The following is a 24,486-nucleotide window of genomic DNA, read 5'->3' as shown; positions in this document are numbered from 1 at the left end:
TCAGCGAAAACCCATCCAACGTTAAACAACTCACTCAGTTTGCAGGCAAAGCTACACTGTTCCCAGTAGCACAGTTCACCCAAAACATCGCTCAAAACCTGCTGCCCATTTGGGGACCTTTCTGAGGGGAGACATGCCATCGAGCACCGTCGGTAGCATCGGGGCGTTTCTCTTCCTCGCCACCCGACTTCGATTCAGGTTGGTGGCGTTAAGGTGCGAAAGGTGTAAGGGCCTCGAGGCGAGCGCGTTAATGTGGGACATCAGGCGGTCGGTGGCGGTTTGCACTGGTTATTAACACCTCCCCGTTTCCAGAGCCCGAGCATTGGTCCATGGTAGCGGTGGCTCGGGCAGGGCGGATGCTCAGGCCGGGAGGGTGCTGCAGACCTCGGCACCTGCCTAACCAGCCCCACGCAGGGCTACGGAAGACCAGGAAGCTCTCTCTCCGCGGGCTGCCGTGTGTTTGGGCGTCAGCCCCGGCTGGCGGCTTTTCTGCCTGAGCTCGGGCGTGCGGTGCAGCCTCTCGGTTCCGGAGGGCCGGTAGCAACACCGCCTTGCCTCGGCCGCTGCCGCCCCTGCTCGGCCGCGAGTGCGGGTGCGAGAAGCCTCGCAAGACGCACCACTAAGCACCGGTGCGAGGCCGGCCGGGCCCCGCGTCCCTCCGCGCCTCAGCCCCACGGCGGGGCCAGTCGCCCCTCCCGGGCGGCGGCCGCTGGCGTCACAGCGGGGCCGGGACCCGCCCCGGCCTGGCGCGCGGGTCACGTGAGCAGCGGCGGCGGCGGCGTCAGCTGATCGCGGCGCGGCGGCGATGGACTTTCTCCTGGGGAACCCCTTCAGCTCCCCCGTGGGGCAGCGCATCGGTGAGCCCCGCGGCCGCGCGACCCCGCACACCTCTCCACCCGCTCGCTCGCCCGCCCTCCCCCGCGCCCCCGGGGGCGCTCGCCCGCCTGCCCGCCGGACCCCTTCCTCCGGGAAGCGGCGGCCCCCGCCTCCACGGTGGGACGTGGAGAGGGCGTCGGCCAATGAGGAGGGTGCTCCTCTATGGCTGACGGGCACTGCCGACCAATAGCGGACGCGCAGCCCGAGGCAGCTCCGTCGGCGGCCTCGCCAGCCAATCCGGGCGCGAGGGGGTCTTGAGGTGGCGAGGCGAAGTTTCCTCGCTTAAAGGGGCCGCAGGCCGGTGGTCCGAGCCCCGCCCCCTGGTACAGCCGAGGTCCATGATTGGCTCGGGGCCATTCCCGCCCGCACCTCTTTGGGGTCTTCGCGGGAGGAGCGGGGTCCTACCGGGGAGCACAACGGGGTTGCTGATTGGCTGGGCTCCAGCTGCAGTGGCCTATCGCATTCTGGGCGGGAAGGGGCCGCGCTCTCCCTGAGGCGACGGGGCAGCCGGGGGCAGCCATCTCCGAGCTGGTGGCTGCCAGGGCACAGGGGCTGGGCTGGCCCTGGGTCGTCACAGCTCACCCCGTTGGAGCAACGTTCCCTACCTGAAGGATGAGCATCCTGGGCACCCCAGGGGTGGCTGTCCACCCTGAACTTCTGAGCACAGAGGTCTGGGGCAAGCAGGATCTGGCAGGGCCATGCCTTGGCTCTGTGGAGAGCACCTTCCCTGGGCCATGGGCTTTCTCACAGGGCTGAGTACCAGCTCAGCAGTGAAAACAACAGCAGGAGTGTAGCATCTACTCTGTGACCTTGCAGGCCCACGGACACGCAGTCTCTCTTAGCCTCTGTGCTCATGTTAACTAGATGAACATAGGAGAAGGACATGGAGCAAAGTGGATGCTACAGTTAGAAAGAAGAAAACCATCAACAGCTACACAGTTCTTAAAATACCTAGAACAAAGATTCTTCCCGTGCTGTATTGTCTAAGTGCCTTCAGGTTGTGCTTGAAGGTTGATGTTGCCTGATGTTGCAAGTCTCCAGCTTGTGCAACAACCATTTGTAAGTTTAAAAAGTCTTGCTTTTTGAGACCTGTGCAGACCTTTGTTTTTTGCTGTGAACATCTGGTCCCTGATTTCGTAGTTTGTTGTGTGCTTGCAGGGTTGAATTGGCTGCTGTGGCTGAGGTGGGAAGGGAGCAAGCAGCTGCTTTAGGTAATGCTTTTATAAGCACCGCTTATTTTAGAGGTTGCCCAAAGCAGTGGCCGAGTGATGTGGGTAGGGGGCACTTGTGATGTGGCATTCTCTGGTGCTGGGCCAGATAGGTGAGATGCACTACAGCAAGGTGGGGGAAGGATCACCAGGGAACGTTTTCTGTAACAAAAACCTCCAGATGATCTTTGACGTCTCCCTAGACGAATGTCACATGTTTCATCACACTTTCCAGGAGAAGCCATTTCCTGCCCTTTCCAGACTGAATGCTCTTTGATTACCTCAGTGAGTGTATCAGATACGTTTTTGTGTTTGGGTAGAGGCAACCTGAGGTTATCTTTAGATGTCACAGATCACTTCTTGCCCACCAGATCTTCTGATCAGTATAATAGCCAGATTGTAAGTGGGTTCCCTCTGGGCTTTGCTTCAATTAAAGAAGGGATTTTCAAGTAACAAACCAAAAGCAAAGAGGAAAAAGTGTTTCAAGAGCGTTGTCAAACAGGAGTTTAGAGTTCTTAGTACCAGAGATGTGACAGTAGAGAGATCTTAATGACTGGGGTTGATTGGGGTTATGGGAGTCCAAAGGGGTAGGGGAGTTGCAGCATATGAGAAAGGAACTCTGTGGAGGACTTGAAAGGGCTGGTGGCTGAAAATATGAATGTTTTCTCCTTTTGAACATTACCTATCAACATCCTGGGGACATGGATAAATCCTATCTTCCCTGTTTAATTTGAGACGCGAACATGACTTACCCAAACTTGTTTGGTAGGTCTGTGGCAGCTGCATGTTGAACTCCAGAGCCTGATCACCAAACCTTCATAGCGCTGCTGCTTTGGTCTGTCTGCAGAAAGCTGATACTGCGTCCTTGTAAATTAGTTGGGCAAAGTCATGTATGCCTGATGCAGCTTATAAAGTCTAAAATAGTTTTAGATGAAGGCTATGGAATAAAAAAATCCTCTGTGCCACACTGCAGCAACATTCTCAAATTCCTTCATTAATGTTAATCTAGTAAGTCCCATTTATTCTGCTGACAAGGAAACCAATGCTCAGATAACCTCAGTGGTCTGTCACAGAACGAGTCAGTTGCAGAGGAGTAGGTTTTCTAGCTTCTTACTCCCAGTCCTGAGATTTAGTCACAAAAGTTGCCTCTGTCCTGTTTGTGGACTGTGATGTCTCTTCCCAAGTAAGATGAATACAGACTTGTTTCTTTGGGGATTTTGGTGTTTGTTTTTGTTGTGTGGTGGTGGATTTTTTTAAACACAATACTTCTGACCAGTGGGGAAATTTCCAAAGAGTGCTGAAGCATCGTAGTTTGGATTCCCCTCTCAACAGGGAAATCCACTGCACCTCCATCTAGGAGCTAAGAGAAACTTCAAAATGGAAAATGTAATTTCAAGGAGGTGCTCAGAGTGAGAGAATGGAGAGGAAACCACCAATGCCCTCTCCTGACCCTGGAAGCCTGGAATAACTAGTAATTATAGCAATACTGAAAGGGACAAAGAGAGGTTATTTCAGTGAATGAGGGCAGGCAAGGGAGAGAAGTAACGGTCTAGCTCAAAGATGAAGAGGATTTTTTATGGTTGGGGGTTGGGTTAAGCATGACAACCAGGAGAAGTGGAGACAGTAAAGAGGCAGCAGGTAAGAGAGAGCAAATTGCCTCAGCTCATGGGTGAGGAAGAGGGGCAGGTACAACACAACATGCCAGAAAAATCCCCATAGCCATTTGGATCCCACCTTGCAGGTATCCCTGCACCCCTCTGTGAGTTGGGACCTTGGGAGCTGGTGGGAAGCAGATATCAGTTGTCAATAACACTCTCCTCTCAGAGCCACATGGTTCCATGCAAGGTAGTGCTTCTCAAAAAGCCACTGCCTTGTCTTCTGTGCCCACCCTGTCTGGAGGATAACGGGCAAAGGCAGCAGTTGAAGAGTTCTTTGATCCCGAAGAGTTTGAGCTGATTCACAGGAAAGGAGGAGGAGGAGGAGTTCAGAGACCCAAATACCCACAGCACTATGTCAGCGCAAGTCTGTGTGCATCACCATCCTTGAATTAGGTTTTGAGCCATATCTCTGTTCTCTCTAGAAAGCAAGTTGTCCCCTCAATCTTTGGAGGAGCAATACAGCTGAATGCTGGAGTCCTGCCTGAGCTGGTGCTGAAGTTTCCTCAAGGGAAGTGAAAGCATGAGGCTTAGCAAGGAGACTTTGTACGGGATGCTGATTTGGGCCAGAGGGGTTATGAATTGAAGAGGGGTCAGGAGAAAGGACTGTTTCATTGCTTTCTGCTGGACTTACGCTGTCTCATGCAACAAAATGCTGGTGCCTCAAACACCTGTTGAAATGCGTGAAAAGGTGCTTGATTCTTTGCTGAGGAATTTAAGCAAAGGACTGAGCGCTGTAGGGAAGGCTGGTTAAGGGCCTGACTTGGAGTAGGGGGACATAGTCTCTGACAAGCTATGGCAGGGCATGTCACAGGCAAAGGGTTTCTGAACGGCACCTGACTGTTTATGGGTGCTTCAGATCTGTGATGGGGAGCAAATTGGGCAGGAGCCTGCGCATTATCTTCTGTCCTCAGCTCCTGTACTTCCCCGCACCATTGGCTATACTGCTGGTGTGCTGCTGCAGGGACAGCTGAGTGGGATCGCAGCCCCACAGGGGGCTCTCCCCAGTCACGAGGGCAGAGATAATAAACTTGAAAAGAAGCAAAGCTGTGAAGTTTACTCATGGCACAAAGCAATGTACAGCTCTGTTCTGTCACTTATGCCGAACTCAAGAGTTGTTTCTTATCTGGCTATTCCAGATAACTTCTGTAGCCTAGTTGCAGTCAGCAGGAGCACATCAAACACCAGGCAGGAAGAGAGTCGATGCTCTGGTTCAACCCGTACCACAGTCCTCAGCGGTTCTGGGTTGATCTGAGCAATTTGTGAGGCAGCAGACTGGAATCAGACAAACCCCAATGCTGTCACACCCTGGGAGCTGGACTGGCTGCCAAAACAACGTGGCTTTGAAGTGGCCCTGTGAAAGGCCTCCTGTACCTTCAACAGCCAGTTGGTTTCAGCCTTGGAGGGAGATGGCACTCGTACGCTCACCGATAACCTCCGCGGGGGGAATTCTCCGCCGCAGGTCAGGTTCAGCTCGTTAGCGTGCAGAAGTAGGCGCTGCCTGAGGAGCACTGCCAGGCAGAGCACTGGGCTCGCTGTTTTTAGGAACTTGTTGCTGTCCCCAGCCATCCCGGGCTCAGATTTCATGAGGGGCAGACAGCTCATGTGCTAATTAGAGCTCCTGAAACGAGGCCAGCCACTCTGATCCTTCATGTGACTGATGAATAGACTTTGTTTCCTTCCCTTCTGCAGGCTTTAATAAAAGGATAAAGTTCAGGATTTCAGAGAAAACGCCAACATATCTTACTAGGCTTGGACAGTCCCTTAGTGCTTGGAAGCAAGCAAGGAGGATTAAAAGGGCATTAGCTCCAGCTCTCGCAAGGCCAGCTAGGCCAGGCCTTAATCTGTACTGGGTAAATTCAAGCACTTTGTCCTTGGAAGTGCCTCACGGTCACGTTCCTGTTTTCCATATGCCCTAATACTGCTCTTCCGGCTTTGTATTTTTTGAGCCTATGTTGCATTTATGGCAGGTTTGCTGCTTTTCTGCAGCTCTTCATTGACCAGCTTGTGAATGGGGGTGACGGGTAACCCCGAGGCAGCGTGTGTCACTTCTGAGGAAGCCCCAGTTTCCCACAAGTGGCCAGCCAGGTTAAGGAGCACGCAGAGTGTTTGCATTCCTGTCTGAAAAGCAAACCTGCTGCCCAACCTTGTGAGGACTGGTGCGTTTGGAGGAAAAAGGGAGGGGGGTGGAGAGAAGGTTACGGAGTGCCACCAAACATGGGGGAGCAAGGGAAGGGTGTTGGCACACTCAGTTCATGTTTGTGTACAGTGAAAATGAGGGTGAGAAGTGTTGGAGAGACTTGAACAGCAAGGACTTGATGGTTAAAGGCAGTTTTTGTTTCATCCTTGGTTTCTTCTGTAGCTCAGAGCTTCCCAGCAGGCTCAGCCCTGTTCCTGAGTTGTGGGTTTTTTTCCTTCCATGTTGCAGTGTTTTTCTTCAGGGGTGAGAAGAGTGGATGTGGACTTCCTTTCAGTAGAGCAACCCCTGTGTGACTGATTTGTGTGCTTCATTTGCAGAGGCAGCAAACAGTACAGAGAAACTCATGGCTAAGCTGGCATTCAAACCAAGATGTGTCATGAGCAGGGGATGCTGGAGGAGAGCGCAAGTGAAGGGTGGCTTTGTGACCATGTGTGTCAAATCCATCAGAACAACCTGAGCTGTGATCTGCCTGCTGGCAAGGCTGGCTGTGTGTTGTCCCAGAGCAAGAGGGAACCTGGAGCTCTGCTACTGTAAAGAGTCCTGATCCTAAAGGAGCCCTGACAGAAAACATTTTCCCCCATGTATTACCACAGCTTCACCCATTCATGGGTGTATGCCCTGGTGCACCAGACATGCTCCCCTGTAGCCCACTGCCCTGGGTATATTCTTCACCACATCACCCGACACAATCACAACCCCCTGTGCCTCACTGAGGAAGCTTAGATCTGCAAGAGACCAGGATTCCTATATAAAATTAATACTCAAGGTGACAAAAGTTCACCTGAATCAAGGGGCCTTCAGGATATTACAGTAGTAGCCAGACCTGCAGAAAGGTGGAGGAGCATCAAGAACGTTCTGCTACTCTCCTTCCCTTGTTTGCCCTCTTCCATCTGGCTGTGGCCACAATGTAATCAGTGTAATCACAGTGTAATCAATACATTCTGCAGTCAACAGAAAAGGTGGTGGCTGGATTGCAGTAAGATGTGGATAGGTAGCTTCACGCTGTGGTGTGCAATCTGTGGGAGGAACACGTGTATGGGAGGCTGCATTGCACAGTGCTGTGAATAGCTCTCTGCCTGACCCTTAAAAACAGGACATCCCAAAACATGAGGGATGTGCTTACCCAGGCAGGAGTTAAAAAATCTTCTTTTTCCTGTGTTATGGCTCTATCCCATTACTGCGTGAATGGGCATTTCATTTCATTCCCACAGAGGGATCATTCGTTGCTGGGTCAAAGGCAGAAGAAGGCAGCTCTGCAGAAGAAGGGCCTCTCCAAAGGGGTAGAGGACCAACAGCAGCAAGGGCCAGCTCCAGATTTTGCAGGGACAGCAGTTTTGAAAATGCAGGCACTTCTCTAAGTACCTTGTTGGGTCTGAGATCTCCTGAAGAGCACCTCGTAGGTGCTAAACCGGTCTGGCTAGTTTTAATTTTCTTGCCCCAGGTGCTAAGTCAGTCAGATGTTTTATAGGAGGGGGGAGCTGGGAAGGATGGTTCTTGTCCTTTCCTTGCCATCTGCTGCATCTCTGTGTTTCCCCGTGGTCTGGAGAGAGCCTGTGTCCTGCCTGCCCCGCTGGCGGTTCTCTTTCCCCGAGCCAGCCGTGGTGTCCCTGAAGGCATCAGTCCGTTGGTACGGCTAGGACCGAGAGGTGGCTGATTATAGGGTGGAGACGCTGGTGCTCTCGGTAATAGCAGCTCGTTTCCCAAATCTCTGCCTTGAATAACATCAAGGCTAACTGAGGAATTCCTAATTAAAGGGGACACAATCAAAGCTGAAACAATACTGCTTTGACTTCAGCCTGCAGTCCACTCCTGTCCATGCTGCCTAGAGGCCAGAAGTTCAAGGGAGAGATGTAAATGTTAAACAAGAGAGAGCCCTGCTTTGGCTGTTTATGTTTGTTTGTTGGTTTTTGTACGGCCCATGTAAAAAGAAGGGGTTTGATTCTTTTGTCTCCTTAATTTGGTGCAAACCAAGAGTGGTGCCATTGACATCAGATCTGTGTCAGTGTGAGCAGATCAAACTCCGGTTTTCTGGCCCTGCAGCAACAAAGCAAATAAGCCCCCTTTTCTCCAGCTGTGGAGCTGAAATCATGCTGAACCCCCTCCCTTTGTGTGCAGGACACCAGAGATCACGCAATGTGTGTTTGTGTGTTGGTGGCATGGGTGGTGTGGGCAAAGTTGAGCAACCACCCAACCCAGCACCAGCCAGCCATGTGCTTCGCAGTGGTGACACCTAGTGGGGAGCACTTGGTGGCCTGGAATTTGCAGCCGGATTCGCCTCCTTGCATGTTGTGGTGGAAGCCAGAGAGAAGGTGGCTGGGTTCTGGGGTGTCCTGACAGCTGAACAGCAGCCCATGAGAGTGCCAGGGCCAGCCTTAGCCTTGCTGTGTCTTGGTTTCTGTTTTCCAGAGAGAGCTACCGATGGGTCCCTGCGGAGCGAGGACTGGGCTCTCAACATGGAGATCTGCGACATCATTAACGAGACGGAAGAAGGGTAAGGGGGCTGACAAGGGTACACATCCAGTGGCAGGTCTCAGCACACCCTGTAACAAACACTACATCCGTAGACTGCGGTGGTAGCACGCACTGGTGGAGGTAATAAGCTAGGCTTCGCAACAGTCCCTTAGACAAGACTCTGCTAGGACACCTAGAGATACAGCAAAGCTGTCAGAGCATCTGTTAGATGCTTCCCCATAATCTTTGTCCACACTGGGAGCCATACAAACAGGCCTTCAGAAACAAACCTCAATTCAAGCCAGGCTGCCTCCCATCTCCCAAAGGCATATTTGCAGTTCTTCCACTTTGGGTTATTCCTTCTTCATACCCCTCTCTTTCCCTCTTCTGGGAATGTAAACATCTGCAGGTTGGTGACTGAGAAGAGGAAAATCTCAGGCTGCTATTCAGTCCTCTGACTGTACAAGTCCTGCTGGGGTTCGCTTCTCAGGTATTTTCATGTACAGTCACTCAGACATGGGCAAAGTGGGTGGGGGAGCCCTCGTCTCCCTCTCCCTGTGGGAAGATGTTCAGAAATCTGCCAGACTTGTTAACTCTGGACCTGGGGATTTGCCAGGGAATCCAAGGGGGACTGCTCCTTCTCACAGTGGAGATGTCAAGAACAGCATGTAAAAAAGAAGGTGCTACATGGAATAAAAAATGTAGGTTTCACTCCCGCTGTTGTACTCCACAGTGATGCTGACAGAGGATTAGCAAGCCCAGTTTTCAGCTTCACAGTTGTATGAAAAAAAAAAGTCAAACATCTCTACTCACAGATCTGTCACCACTTCTTTTCCATGCTATCCCCACGGTGCAAATACACCTGTCGCTGCCCACAGTTCCCAGTCCTGAGCTGTGACCACTCGGTGTTTCAGTTCTGGGCAGCTGGTAGCACAGCTGTACCCCCTGGCATGGTGGGGTCTCCCATTGCCCTGCTAATGCCCACCCGTTGCAGCCATGCTGCCCCATGGGCCAATACACTCCTGCCCTCCTCATTGCCTTGGTGTCTCCACCACAGTCTTCTCCTCCAACACCACCGCTCTTCCAGCCCTGCCTCTCTTCTGCCAGAGCATTTTGGTTCATTTGTGCTCTCTCACAAGACTACATCAGGTTGAGATCCCAGTACTTCTCCCCTCCAAGAATGGTTAAGGAGACCCTGCTATGCTGCTGCTGTCTTGCTCACCTGCAATATAGGCAAGATTTTGCCATTGCATCTCCTCTGCTGCTTTTTAGCCTCCTTTCCTATAGCGAAATGTTGTTAAACAGCATATTTCTGAGCAACACAGGGATTGCTGCAGCTCTCTCTCTCCTTCCTGTTTCTAACCTATGCCAAGCTTTTTTGTGATCTCCTCCTCTTCAGTCTCTCTGCCATGGGATTTTGCTCTATCCCAAGTAGTGCATTTCTAGAATTGCTTTTAATCTGCTCTCTGTTTTGCCCTCTACACCTTGAGTTGTTGCAGACATCAGCACAGAAGCCTCCAACTTCAGTAACAGCACTCATTAGCAGGACCCCACTCCTTTTGCAGAACCACAGGCAGAAGCTGCTTTACCAGTCATTGCTTCAAGGCACCCTGAAAACATGGCAGGGAAGATCACCTGTTTAGTATGAGGCATCCAGAGCCAGGGGCTGTTTTGCTTTGCCTCTCTGGAGGTGAGTCTCAATCTCCTGATGATCTTTCTTCATCTGATTTCTTCTGCAGGCCCAAAGATGCCTTCCGAGCCATTAAGAAGAGAATCGTAGGGAATAAGAACTTCCATGAAGTTATGCTGGCTTTGACGGTGAGTGGTCAGGGCTCTATCTCAGCTCTGTGATATCCTGCTGTAAAGCTGAGTCCCTGGCTGAAAAGACAGGGGTGCCTAAAGCCAACAAGGCAAACACACATAGGCGGAGAAGGCTATAGCTAATGCTTCATTGCCTTTGAAGGTCCTGGAGACATGTGTCAAAAACTGCGGCCATCGCTTCCATGTTCTTGTGTCCAGCCAAGACTTTGTAGAAGGTGTTCTGGTGAGAACAATCCTGCCAAAGAACAATCCACCTGCCATAGTGCATGACAAGGTGCTGACCCTCATCCAGGTGAGCCAAGAAGCGTGAGCATCTGTGCCAGTTCAGAGAGTGTTTGTCTTTAGGTGTTTGTACAGAAGACTACTGTAAATGACGATGGGATGTACTGTCTCCTTCTCCCCAGTCCTGGGCAGATGCCTTCCGCAGCTCACCAGACTTGACTGGTGTTGTCGCTGTCTATGAAGACCTGAGACGGAAGGGCCTGGAGTTCCCCATGACTGATCTGGACATGCTGTCACCCATCCACACACCACAGAGGGTATGGGAGCATTGCTGAAGAGAAGGGTGTTGGGCACCTGCCATTCTGGAGCTGTGAGGGGACTTAAGGAATTCTAGCTTGCATTTAGAGGGCTTTTGGGGAGTAAGAAGCTCCAGGACAAACTCTTTGCTGGAAGAGTTATTGAAAGCAGATGTGCTTTCTCCTAATTGCACTGCCCTGTCAGCTGTGTCTAACACCTCCTTTTCTTTGTCACTTTTCCCACCTCTGTCTGTAGACTGTGTATAGCTCCGACTCCCAGTCTGGACAGAACTCACCTGCGGTCAGCTCCCCTCAGCAGATAGAGTCCATCCTCCATCCTGTCACCCTGCCCACTGGGAGAGGCACATCCAGTGATGTGCCCATCGCACCCACACCAGAGCAGGTGAGTTGGACACAATCCCCATGGTGCTGCTGACTCCCTGCGTTCGGGGGCTGTTTCACAAACTGTTCTGGGACTGCTGTCCTGGTCCTTCCACAGCCTCTGTCCTCAAGGAGCCATTCCTCTAAAGCGTAGTCCCTTGAGAGGTCCCCAGAGTTCCAGTGTGGTCACAGTGATAAGCTGGGGTACCATAAACACAGAGTGTTTATGTTTTCTAAGACAGGGCTGCTTGCAAGTAGAAGAAGATCTCCTGGCTATAGGGAAGTGGGGAACTGAGACACGGAGCTTTTGAGCAAGGTCTTTGTAGTGCAGTACAGCAAAAGCTTGCTCAGTAGATGCCTCCTTATCATCTTTGTTTATCATGTCTCACTGATGACTTTATATGAATCAACCCTGTCTGGCTCTGCGGTTTCTGAAGGCCAGGGCTTTCTCACTTGTTTCCCCATCCTCTTCTCCTTCCTCACCCTGACTTCATATCACACAATGTTCAGCACCAAACCTCCAGCTGTCAGTAGGTTGCTTCCCCTTGCAGAACAGAGGGTAGAAACTGTTCTCAGGAGGCTCATTAGCAGCTTGTGAAACCAGAGGGATAAAGTTTCAACTGCACACTTAGCCGAAGCTCACTTTTTCCCGCTCTTACGCCACTTTGGAAATGAAACTATTGGGGTGGCTGCCACACAGGAGCTGCCAGCTGGGGAGAGATTTGAATCGTAACAGCAGCCTGTACTGGCTATTAAAAATTAAGGCTAGGCTAGTGCCCAAAGATCCCAGGTGAAGGCCTGGCATCTGTTACCAGCAAATGAACTTGATGGTAAGTAATGGAGCTTCCTTCTACTGGGAGCTCCCAAGAGCTAAACTGAGTGGTGACAAATGAGGTCCCCAGTGGTCATTCCCTTCAGCTCTGTGAATGCACACACACATGCGGCGCACTGCCATTCAGAGCTACCTCAGCTATCTCCCCGGTCTTCCCAGGCAGAGCTGTCACTTCCTTTCCCTTTTGCAGATCAGGAAGCTGCGCAGTGAGCTGGAAGTGGTGAATGGGAACATGAAGGTCATGTCGGAGATGTTGACGGAGCTGGTGCCTTCCCAGGCTGAGCCTTCTGACCTGGAGCTGCTGCAAGTAAGGAACACTGGCAGGGTGAAGGGCTGGCACACACAGCTCAATTTAGCAATGACTTGATGGACTGAGGCATGATGCATGACAGATGTGGGGAACAATTGGACGGTTTAGTGTGGGGCTTATCAGGGAGTGAGGGGATAAGGGAAGGTGGAGTTTGAACAACCAAGGGAAGTTGCACTATTGAGGCTGGAATCATCTCACATGGAGACTTGTAGTGCCTGAGGGCCTTTCTTTCTGGGTGATGTATGCCTCTGGATTACACAAGAGGCATACAATTATTGTCTGTAAAGCTCAGACTCAATTTACCTCTCATACCAATACCTGTTGCCCATCAACCCTTACTGATAAACCCCAGGAGCTTCTGGGGTCAGTCTGTCCCAGTCAGACTTCTATATCTGAGTGCTCAGCCTTAGCCTGACCTTTGGGGTAACTTACCCTTGCTGTGAGCAGGAGCTGAATCGGACATGCAGAGCCATGCAGCAGCGTGTGCTGGAGCTGATTCCCCGTGTCCTCCATGAGCAACTCACCGAGGAGCTGCTCCTCATCAATGACAACCTCAACAACGTGTTTCTGCGCCATGAAAGGTATCTCTCTTCTCCCTTCTCTGCCCTGCTCTTCTGCTAAAGTTACTGCCTCTTGAAAGCCTTCTATTCCACCCTTTTGATCTGCCCATGAACATAATGCTCAAGATGTATCAGCCTGTATCATCCGTCTTTGAGAACAAAGCTAGTTCTCAGTTTTTGCTGATTTATTCCTGTCCCTTCAAAACTGCTGTGTGAGTTACTGATGGAATATAAAGATGTCCCTGTGGCATAACCCAGAAGAAGAAGGAGGGAACTGCATGGAAAGAGCTGGTTTTCTAGTTCTGAGGCAGAGAGGAACAGAAAGGACTTGCCCAAGTGGGATCAGCATCCCTTTCTTTTTTCTTCCATTTCATCAAATCCATCTCTTAAGCTAGGATGAAGTCTGGAGAATTTAGTCCCTGTATCTGTATGGAGAGCTGGGTTTGAATCACTTTGGTTAGAAGTAGCTCTAGAGGATCACAAGAAACTTCTTTGCACCACCTCTCAGGAGACATCAACTCTGTGGGCCTTGTTGTGGTGTCTTTGGTTTTGAGGGGGAATTGGGCCCTAAGCCATGGTCCCACTTTCCTAGTATGTAGGAAAGGGCAGACTGTGACAAGCCTTATAAGAAATCTCTTGGGCTGTGGGTGAATAAGCACATACTTCTGAAATGCATCTTGTCATCTTTCCTGCAGGTTCGAGCGTCTTCGGACAGGACAACCTGTTAAGGTAACTCGGAGCAACTGTTTGCATCCTGCAGGTCCAACAATGTCCTGCTGAACTGGAGAGAGGTTCAGCCAGCCCCACTTGCAACCTATTGGCTTTGCTCTCCCAGCCCAGCTGCACCAGGTCATGCTGGTGCACAGGACACTCCAGTTCCAAATGCTACCCTCTCCCTCCCTGCCAGTGGGAGCCTTCCTCTCACCCAAAGAGCAAGAGCAGACCAGCAGCAGTTATGGTTTTCTGGTACTGAACACTGAGAGGACCAATTCCCATATGAGCCTCCCTTTGTCCTCTGAGCACTGCCCTGTCCTCTGAACCAGCACCTACCCTACTTACTGATATCCAGCAGAGCTGGGAGGCTGGCTGCCAAGGCGAAGTCTGCCTTGGGACACTATTCCCAGCCAGTTCTCTGATCACTGTCTCCCTTCGCACAAGGAGAGGCTTCATAGCTCATATATCTTTCGATGGGTACAGAAGGGCTTCCCTCTCCAGTGTTAATGTGTAAGGATTGTAGGTTCAGGGTGTCCAAGCTTCAGAAACTCTCCACCATCTTCCTTTTTTTTTCTACAAAGGCACCAAATGAGGCAGAGAACAGCTTGATTGACCTGGGACCCAATACTCCTTCTGCAGCTGCAGTGAGACAGCCTGAAGTCACCAACAACCTTTCCTCTCAGCTGGCTGGAATGAGTATGTTGCCATGCAGTTTTCCCCTCAGTCCTTCTCCTGTGCTGCTTTGGGAATCCTTTCATGCCTTTGAATCACCTCACAAATTTATTTAGACACATTCATAAAGTAACCTAGAGAAATAGGGTGTATTGTCAACTAATAAACTCATGAAGAAACTTGTATATGCCCCAAGGCATGCAGGCATATGTCTCAGCGTCCACACCTCGTGTTGTGCAGGAGGTGGACATGACTTAAGAAGGACCTCAGCATTAGGCTGTGGCTAAGGACTGGCCCTTCCATCAGGGTAGGGCAGAAAGTTGGTCCCTCTCCAATGCCTAGAAGCAGTGCAGTTGCCTCTCTTGCTGTGTGGTCTCAGGCTGACCACTGAGGTCTGGGAGGAGAAAAGCAGCTGAGCTGTGCTGCAAAGGTAGCCATGAGCATCTTGGGCTCAGGACCCAGGATTTGACAGGTTGTTTACTCAAAAAGCCTGAGAGGTCCTGAGCATTCTTCAGGACATACCAACAGCCTACACAGCACTGCCTGAAACTCTTGCTAATTGTGAGTACATTCAGCTCACAGCTTGGATGCAGCTACAGAAAATTGGCAAGATTGTTTACAGACAAGCCAGTTGAGATATTTTTCAAGTCAGGGTTTTTCAAATGATGCCTGAGTCATGAAAATCCAGTCATCTGTCTCAGATGTGCTTGCCCAGAAGCACAGCTTATCCTCTTCCACAGGTTATGAAGCAATTCCCTCTGACTTGTCTTAAATGGTCAGGAACATTTAGCCTTCAGCATCAGTGCAGTAAACTGATGCTGCTGCTGCTGCCTGAGACTGAGCTAAAAATATCTGCTAGGCAGGCAAAGAAACTGCTTCTGTTACTTCACCCACAACACCACACAGACACACACACACATAGACTGTGCTGCAGCTAAGGGGCAGGATAGAGGAGTGGGCCTAGAGCAGTTTAGCCTGTTCTCATGCTAGCTTTCCACCTGGCACCATCCAAGCCCATGGCCCTCCATTTACTGCTCTGTGCTGCCTGCTCACCCTGCTCTCTCTCCCACAGACCTGGGCTCGAGCAGCGTAAGCGCGGGGCTGCACTCCCTCGACACCTCTGGCAAGCTGGAAGAAGAGTTTGACATGTTTGCCCTGACCCGTGGCAGCTCACTGGCTGAGCAGCGCAGAGAGTGAGTGTAGCAGCCCACTCTGTCCTGTCCTGCCTTCTTGCAAAGGGGGAGGGCTCAGAGCAACTGGGGCTGTGACCCCAACCAGCAGCAGTTCCTGGGAGACAGTAGGATGCGATAGAAATGAACTCTTCTGACGCACAGTGTTTGTAGGATGCCCTCTGTGTTCCCAGCCATTCTTCCTGCTGCCGTCATCTCCTCTTCATAGTGTCCTCCTGGGCATGGGAAGAAGGAAGTGGCCTCTATGTGCACATGTCCCTCACTGCTGTGCCAGTGGCCTGTGGTGCCACATGTGCTGCGGAGGCTTGGTGTCTGGAGCTAAAGGTGTGGAGTGGGACTGGCTGAGTTTTCTTGCCTGTCTCTGAACTCATGTGTCCTGACTGGGGTGATGCTGAATTTGGGAATTGCTGAATATCGATGCAGCCTAATGGACACAGTATGGAACTGGAGTGCAGGAAGTATGCAGTCAGTTGTGGCTTGCAGGGCAAAGCACTGCTCTGTGCCTTAGCTTCCCTGTTGGTAAGTGGGACTGATGTTTCTTCCTCCTTAATGTGTTTGAGACCTCCTGGTGTAAAGCAGTAAGAGTTGGGTCTCCATAGTACTGGTTGAACTGGAGGTCTTTACTGCAAAGAGTGGATTCCTGAATCCTTGTTTTGGGAGGAGCTGACAAGAGCTGTGCTGACTGGATCCCTTTGGCTTGAGAGACGGCAGCCGATCTCATGCCATTTTGCCTGTCAGAGTCATCCACTGCTCTCCATTAGTTACCAAGCAGTAGAGCCCACAGGCACGTGGCTGCCTCCAGCTCTCAAAGAGTGGACAGACCTGTGCTCCTGATCTCCATCCACTGGAGTGCCTTGTTCTGCAGCTGGGCAGTAGAAAATTAAGATCTCTTAAGGATGTTTCCTTTCATTCTTCTGCCTCACTGCCTCTGGTAAAATGGTGGGGAAACCCATGGCCTACACACAACTTCATGTGTTTTGCCCGTGAGTTTTCCCAGCACTTTTACTGGGGGGTGTGCTGCCTGAGGACAGAGGCAGTCCAGGACAAAAAGTCATGCCAACAGCACCCAGTCTGGGGCTGAAATCCAAGCCACTGGTATGGCTTAGTGCTGGAGGCTGGGGGAGATCTGGGCAGGGGTGGAATCATATCCTCTCTGCTGTGGCGCAATCCTTAACAGACTGAGGCTTGTGGTCTCTGCACAAGTAATGAGACATCTTCTATTTATTCCTCACTGACCTCCATCTGCCTGTACTTGCACTCCTGTCAGGTAGCCTCTGCTCTCACTGGCTCAGGCTTCACATTTCACTCACCAGCAGCTGTTCTCAGTGTCTCCCTCCATCTGGGCAGACCCATTGCCCTGCTGCTCCTGGACGGACAGGACGTGCTGGCAGGAGATGCAGGCAGGGCCACTGGGGTTTGTTCCTGACATCCCCCTGCTTCATGTGTGTCTTGGTGAAGCAGTGCTTGAAACACCTCAAGCCTTTCCTGCCGTTCTTCCTCATCAGTGGTATGATAGCAGCGTTGTACTTCATCCTGGATGCCATTGTCCACAGCGGCCCCTTCACTGATGAGCACTTCTTTGAGAAGTTTGAGCGCCGGTGGCCCAAGCCCCTGGCCCCCAACAAAAACAGCTCCACTTGATGGTCTGCTGGATCTGCGAAAAGGGGCCTGGGAGCAGCTGGAGAGTTTCTGGGAGAGGCTTCATTGTCCCAGCATGGACAGACTGTTTTCCTCACTCTGCATGGATCAAATGGTGACGTGTGGCATTAACATGTGTGGTAGCAGGCTAGAGGGGACACAGAAATGGGATGAGGGAGATGTATCTGTGTGTGGAAAGAGGTTGCTGTAATGGTGCATTTGGAGACCTTGAAGCAACATTAGGCTCTTCTGATCATCCAGTTTCACCTCTTATGTAGCATAGACAGTGAATCTCTGCCACCATCAGTTCTTGAGTGGTATTGGTTAAAGAGATGTTTTTGAGCTATGTTTGTGTCTCTGGATGTAGGTGATTATGTAGGGGCTTGTTGCTCGAATCCTTTCTAAAGCAGCCTTAATCTTCTGATCAGTCTGTGTCGTTATATCTCTTCCGTAGTCAACCCCAGAGAAGGTGAGTGTCATGGTTGATGCACCTAGCTCTGTAAGTCTGTGGTTTAGTCTGTTGGTTGTTTTCATATGGTGTCTTGCCATCCTCCTGTCATGTGGCAGGGCTGTCCTGTGGTATCCCACAGTGATGTTGCAGTGAGTAGATCAGTCTGTTTTGTGGTGGGCTACACCTTTAGTAGGGGTTTTGCACACCTAGAAGCTCTTGGGAGCAGAATGACAAGAGATGAAAAGTTGTGCAGTTAGAAGCACTGAATATATGTTTAGGAGTTCCTGCTTTTCACTCTCAGGCATCTCATCAGCCTGTGTGTTTTCTGACTTCATGCTTTCAGAGTGAAGTACGAAGATCCCCAAGCCTCCAAAGGACTCACTGGTGCCCTGGATGCCCGGCAGCAGAACACAGGAACGGTAAGTGGCCACAAAGCTTTTAGAACGTATGTTTTATTCCTCTTCAGCAGGTTTGCGAGTCCAGTTGCCTTCTCTCTGCAGTCAGAGAAGTAGGCCACCAGTACTAGTGTGTTCTTTCCCCCACCCTAAATGCACTGCCTCCCCTCTCCCTGACCCTCTGCGATAACAGCTTTCAGTGCAGACTCTCTCTCAACCAGGGCGAGTCTGGTGCATCCAGTGATGGAGCCCAACTGACTAAGTGGATGATGCGGCAAGGAATGGTGAGATTGTGGAGAGCCAGCAGGGAGGAAGGAGGCTGGGGCCACTGAACTGGAGGTGGCACTGGCACAGCACGTGGGGATGCACAGCAGACATCAGCAGAGACTGCAAACTGAAATGGAGCAACCCTGGTCTGGGCCAGTAGTGGAGACCAGGGTTGGGAAGGAAGCGGGCTGAGTGTCAGCCCTTCCTCAAGTCTGTAGGAAGAAATGCTAGGAGATCTGAGGCCAAGAGAGCATGTGCCACTCTTTGAGCTAGAGGATGGACTGTTTTGCGGTGGGTGTCTGGGGCAGAGGCACTATCCAGTGGCATCAAGAGGAAGGCTGCCGCCATTCATTTCCCCCTGTAGCCTCTCCTGCTCAGCATGAGCTGCCCCACAGGGCCAAAATGAGTGGCCCTCCCAGTTTTCGCCCCACTCCAATGGGAGGAAAACGCATTCCAGCTTTTACCCTGTTCAAGACCTCCTCCTCTAGCTAAAGTGTTTGAGCCTTTAGGCTGTTGAATTTGGCCTTTTGGCAGCAGGAATTCCTGCAATTACATCCTCTTGGGCACACTCAAGCCTTGACACATGCCCAGGTCTGAAGCTTGTTAGCCTGTCTTCCTGAAGTGGGCACTGCCCAGACCAATGTCTGCTCTAGGAAGTTTCCCCACATGCTGTCCAGTTGGCTTGAATGCACTGCTACCCCAGAGAGTTCCCCTCTGGGTAGGCAAAGCCAGTTCACTTTGAAACTTGCTTGATCTCACACATGCTCTTCCACCCCCATTTATCCATCTGCCAGCTGTGGTAACTGTCTGCACTTCCTCCCTGGTTTGGGGAAATCTGCCTGTCCTTGATAAGAAGGGGTTGCTCTTTTTCTTGGTCTTGCTGTTTTCCTGAGAGCAAGGAAGCTATATGTATTAGGAGGCTAATAAATAAGTTCCCACAAATACTCTCTTCTGCTTTTGGAGCTTTTAGCAAGGGCTGCTCCTTGCTCAGCTTTGTTCAGGAGCTCATGACTGGAGAAAAGCATCTGGGGTTTTGAATTGGACTTCATTTCCTTCAAGGTTATCTCTGTCCACTAGGAGGGTGTCTGTTTGCTGCTTAAATTGGCCAGGGACATGAAGTTTTCTGAGCTAGCCTCGTCCCTCCTGGAAGTAAAATTTACTTTAATTGTTGAGGACTTTCTCTTTGATGGGTCTGTTTCTGTAGTTCGGTGAGATGTCAGATCCTGCTGTGCTCCATGATCCTACCAGGTAATCACTTCTTAGCAGGTGTCTCTTCTCCTTCATATGGTGCCAAACCTGGCATTTCTGATATCTTCAGCATCACAGACTTTGACATCAGACCGTCATTGGTTTGTAGAAGAGAGGAGGTGTGAAGAAAAGCACGTCTCTTGTTCTCTGTCTGCCTAACACAAGCAGCCAACTTCCACCTAGTGAGTCCTCACCAAAATGGAAAGCCTGGTCCAGTCCTAATACCCCAAAGCCAACCACCAAACCCCAGATGTTTTTAATGGCACATATTCTTGAAACTATGCGTGTCTGGGTGTGGATGGGGCAGAGGAAGCAGGTAGGTGGTGGCAATGGTAGCTGGGAGAGCTTCGCAGTGGCACTGGCTGGATTTGGAAGGGCCTGAGCTGACTGAATGGTGGGGTGCAAGAGTTAGTTTTTGGGTTAGACTTTCCTTTTGCAGAGTGGCTTTCCTGGAACATCCTCTTTTTTTAGTCTCATTCTTCTCTTTCCTTCTGTGCCAGGTGCCGGTTCCCCAAGCCAATTTCATGGAAGACATAGAAAAGTGGCTCTCCACTGACGTGGTAAGTGAGGGGCTGCTTTCCTGGAGCCAACAGTCCTGCCAGAGTTGTCTGTGGGGCTGGATTTTAGACAGTGTAGAACAGCGTTGGCACCACTGAATGTGTAGCACAGGCTGCTTGGAGGGAGCAGTGGAGGAAAAGCTAAAGACACAGGGTCTGGGATACAACACCAGTATAATTAGTCTTCTGGGAGGTATAGCTAATGAACTGAGGCTCAGGGCCTGTCTAACATGTCTGTACTGCAGAAGTGGGGGCATCACTATCCTGTCTCCCTCTGTCTCAGAGAACAAAGAATCACATCTGTGGAGGTGCCTTTGCCTACCTTGCTTCTAACCATGTCCTTCTTCTCCTTTCCTAGGGGGAGTCAGAGGATGCAAAAGGTGTCACTAGCGAAGGTAAAACTTGCTAGCCAAGCCCTTTCTCCAGCTGTTCCTGGCAGCACCTTGGCTCTTCCACAAACCTCTCTCCTTTGCTAATGCTCTGCTCTTCTCTTGCCCCAGAGTTTGACAAGTTTCTGGAAGAGCGAGCAAAAGTTGCAGACCGGTTACCCACTTTGTCCAGCTCCTCAGCAGGGACATCTGTTTCTCCTCCTGCTGCCAGCCATCATCGGAAGCAAGCAAAGGAAGACGATGCTATGTTTGCCTTGTGAATGCTATGGACTGGTGTGCTGTGGAGCAAGAGGCTGTGCGTGCTGTTTTGCTTGCCTCTGACCAGGGGCCAGCAGGGGGAAGGACTCTGTCCCCTTTCTCCACTCTCTTCCTGTTTTCCCTTTGAGTTGTTTTTATTTTTAAGCTGCTTTCAGGTTTCAGATAATCTTTGTTGTGTTTAGGGATGTCACACAATGGACTTGTGAAGGGGGTTTTCAAAGCTGCTAGAGAACGTGGGAGTTCAGTGGGCTTTTTTTTTGGTACAGTGTGGGCAAAGAGGAAGAAGCTCCCCATCCTCCTCTCCAGTGAGGTAGTCAGAGATCTTGCCCAAGAAACAGGAGAGGCTGCAGTCTGCTGCTGAAATCATTCCTGCCTGCCTCTTTCCTTGCCCCATCCCTAGAATGGATCTCCCGCCCTCTGCCTGCCACTGTTAGACTGGAAAGCATGGGGATGTGAAGCATTCCAGGTGGCCGAGGAGGAACACTAATGGTAGAGGGGCCCTACTGCTCTAGTCTCTCTTGCACAAGTGCTTGTGGTATGCAACACCTCCCCACTCACAACCCCTTCTCTTCCTTTCCTTCTCCTGCCCATCAGCTTATCCAGAATCCTACCCACAGCCCGTATGTTTCCATTGCATGACAGCCAGTTACCAAAGCCCCTGGCTGCACACAGGGCTTGAGCTGCGAGCAGTACCACAGGCTGAAGGGGCTGTCTGCTACAGGGTAGGATGTGCCTTCAGCAAACTCTTTGCAGTTAATTTTATTCTCCCGTTATTATACTTTCCTCCCCTCTCTCCCTGATGCAATCCCACCTCCCTCTCTCACTTCCACTGATGCCTTCCACCACGTCGTGCCACGGTGTGGGGAGTCTCTCTGAGCCTCTGATCAGGCCAATGCTATAGACTCCTCCTGTGTGCTGGGGGCAAAGAGCTGTGTTCCCTAAAGCAGGAGGCTTTTACACCGACACTGCTGTACCAGCAAGAACGTGCTGTTGCTGGGGTAGCTTGTTCAGCCGGTGAGCACAGAGGCCAAGTCACCTCATGCCAGCAAAGCAGCCCTGCAGCAGCCAGGAGCTCCTTTGCACATGGGGAGGAAAACCCATCTGAGCAAACTGCACACGCTGCCCAGTTGTAAAAGGCAGCCGGGGAGGAGGGTGCCAAGCCCAGGGATCCTGCTCCTGCGATTTCTTCTTGAATGTGGGAGAGTTGCCTCTTTTATTGTACATTAAAGGAGCAAAGTCTTGAACCTCCCTCAAAGATATGCGTGCGCTGTTAGCGCTGGCATGGGGAGGGGAGTACCCTGTGGGGGAGAAGAGGGATGCAACTGTGCCGCCACATTCGCTCTCCACGGAAAGGCCGAGGTGGTGCTGAGGTGAGGCATGGCATGGGGGCTGAGGGGGCTGCAAGCCACCGCAGGAGCTCGCTGCTTTTTAGCACAGCCTCCTGGGGAGGTGACTACAGCCTGTCTCAAAATAGTAAGAGGGTGAGCTTTCTCCTCTCCTTTCCCTCTCTGCCTTGTGACCAGATCCAAATGCCTACCTTGCAGCCTATAAATCATTTAGAGATGTGCAAGAAACACAGTTGCAATGAAAGGGCTCTCTGGTATCCACAGAGCATCCTCAGCTGTTCCCATGCCATCCCCTGGTGTCCAGCTGAGTGGGAGCAGGGGGAAGGATTCTTAAAAGGAGATTGAACAAGTTGGAAGTGTCATCTGATCCCCAAAGTTGTAGGAAGGAGTTAAATTAGCTAAAGTTCTCCAAACCTCAGCACCTCCCTCTCCTCTGTGCCTGCACTGCAGTCTCAGCTGTACCAAGCTCAGGCAGAGCTTGAGGGTAAGAGCTGTGAGCAAAGCTGGTCCGCAGCTGGTGGCAGCAGGGCTGGAAAAAGCAGGGTGATGGGTTTCCTCCTCTGTAAGCATTTGTGGGACAGGAGGAGGCTTTGTGTCTTCTTCAGCTTTCCAAGTCGGACATACTATCCTTGGAAAAATGAATCGCCATTTCCAATTCCACTGCATTCCCAATGCCTCTGGAAGGAACTGGGGGGAGAACATCTCCTTTCTCAACTAGGTGGTATTATATATATAATATAACCTTCTTTGAGTAGCAGTCCTCAAAACAGGGTGTGCGTGCTATCTTCTGGAGGTGATGGGGAGGGGAGAGCCCAGCCTAATGAGCCTCAGAGCCACCCGTCTTGCCCCATCTTGCTGATGAGTCCACCAGTGGCTCTGCTGGAGATTGCCTGAAGCTAAACAGTCGTGGCTTCATCCCTGAGCTACTCCCCCTCCTGCAGCCAATTCTGCAGCAGGACTTCACTGTGCCGCAGGACCCCACACTCCTCACCTAAGACGGGCTGAGATCGAACAAAGGGGACAAAGCACCTTCTCTCTGAAGAGCGCAGCCTAAGAGCCACGGGTGTCTGCCTTGTTGACTGCATGAAGGTTTCACGCAGCAAACACGGGTAAATGCAGGGGAGCAGCACCGTTGCAGACCTTTATCACAAGTCCATTTTTACCACACTCACAGTGTTGTTGAAATATAGTTTGTGGTGTTTTTTTTTTTTAAATCTCCAAAGCATCCTTGGCCCAGCAGATGCTAGAAATGAAACCTGGGGGGAGAGGCTGTCACCCCTGCAGAAAGCCCAGAGCCCAGCTCGGCTCCCTGGGGAGCAGCCTTCCCCCCACCCCAGCAGGAGCAAGCAGAACTTGCACCACAGGCTCTGTGCAGGGAGTGTGGCCCACAGGAGGACACTCAAAGTCAAGGGCCCATGACGGCCCATGAGCTACAGGCCAGCTCAGCATCCCCCAGTGCTGCAGACCTGCAAGAGCAAGTCCCTCCTATAAGACAAGACTCTGAGCTGAGACATGAGGGGCTGAGAGCCCCTGCAGCTTCCCTCCTCCAAGTCTCAGTCAAAAAACAGAGAACAAGAGGGAAAGGCAAAAGGGTCAGATGCTGAGCTTCCCCTCCTGGAGCACCTGCAGGAGAGAAAGCAAGAGTAAAGGCATGATGGAGCCCAGGCTGGTGAGTTTTGCAATTGTGGGGCCAGAAGGGCCTCCGGAGCAAGGGGCTCAACGCTAAAATCCTCTGGCCCGTGCCTGGACTCAGGCTGCCTGGCTCTGCTGGGCTGGGAGGGCTTCGGGTGCCCAGTCAGCATTTGTGAAGGACACCAGCCTGTTCACACCAGCCACATTCTGACCACTGGATCGTGCCTCAGCGAGTGCTTACGGCTCTCAGTGCCTCCAGCTCCCTTGGTGCATTGCCTGCGGCTTCCCCTGAAAGAGAAACGAAGCCATCCCTGAATGTATACCTCCAGCACGGGGAGCTCAAGCTCCTCCTTGCTGCCCCTGGGATGCCCTGAGCCCACCTCCGGGTAAGGACCCCTTCTCCACCCTCACGGGCTTTTCTCCCTCCTAAGACAGCCAGCACAGGAGCCGGCAAAGCCAAGAGGAGACCATCCTCAAGCAAGACTTGAGCGTAGGAGAATTGACTCGCCGCTATTTTCGTCACGAGGCAAACAGGTGGGAAGGGGTTTTGGTGGCTGCCAAGTAGGGTCAGTTTGAAGCCATGATGACCAGGTGAAAATTCAGAGTGCTGCTTGTGGCCCTCCGGGCGAGCCCGTCCCTGCCCTGCCATGCAGCCAGCCGTGGTCTGTGGTCACGGTGCTCTTCACTGTGGGCCACCCAGCACAGAGACTTATCCTACAAGGATGACATATCTTTTTTTCAAGCAACTAAATAACATGAAGAATGGTGGCGAGGAGAGGGAAACCTTTCCATACCCAAATTAGTATTGTCATACTTGTTACAGATTATACCAGTAATAGCTTGAATAATTTTGCAAGGTTTCTTTTGACAAGGTACGTGGAAAAAAAAAAACAAAACTGCCAGGTCTGCCAGGGATC

The 24,486-nt window shown here is 51.5% G+C and overlaps 1 protein-coding gene across 1 annotated transcript; it reads left to right on the top strand.

Annotated features, from left to right (window-relative positions):
- Positions 1–805: 805 nt before the first annotated feature.
- TOM1 (target of myb1 membrane trafficking protein) lies at positions 806–21,007 on the top strand (the record flags this gene model as incomplete). The annotated part of the gene is made up of 16 exons (XM_081997517.1): positions 806–857; positions 8,346–8,430; positions 10,130–10,208; positions 10,354–10,503; positions 10,616–10,750; positions 10,986–11,132; positions 12,133–12,249; positions 12,700–12,833; positions 13,508–13,541; positions 14,108–14,222; positions 15,271–15,391; positions 17,821–17,896; positions 18,094–18,156; positions 19,888–19,947; positions 20,303–20,339; positions 20,445–21,007. The coding sequence occupies 16 exons, from the start codon at positions 806–808 to the stop codon at positions 20,591–20,593; spliced, it is 1,554 nt and encodes a 517-aa protein (XP_081853643.1). The 3' UTR covers positions 20,594–21,007.
- Positions 21,008–24,486: the final 3,479 nt, after the last annotated feature.

The sequence above is a fragment of the Phaethon aethereus genome (assembly GCF_964289735.1).
Source record: "Phaethon aethereus genome assembly, chromosome: 1".
NCBI lineage: Eukaryota > Metazoa > Chordata > Aves > Phaethontiformes > Phaethontidae > Phaethon > Phaethon aethereus.
The sequence above is the reverse complement of the archived record's forward strand: the minus strand, read 5'-3'. Positions and strand labels throughout refer to the sequence as shown.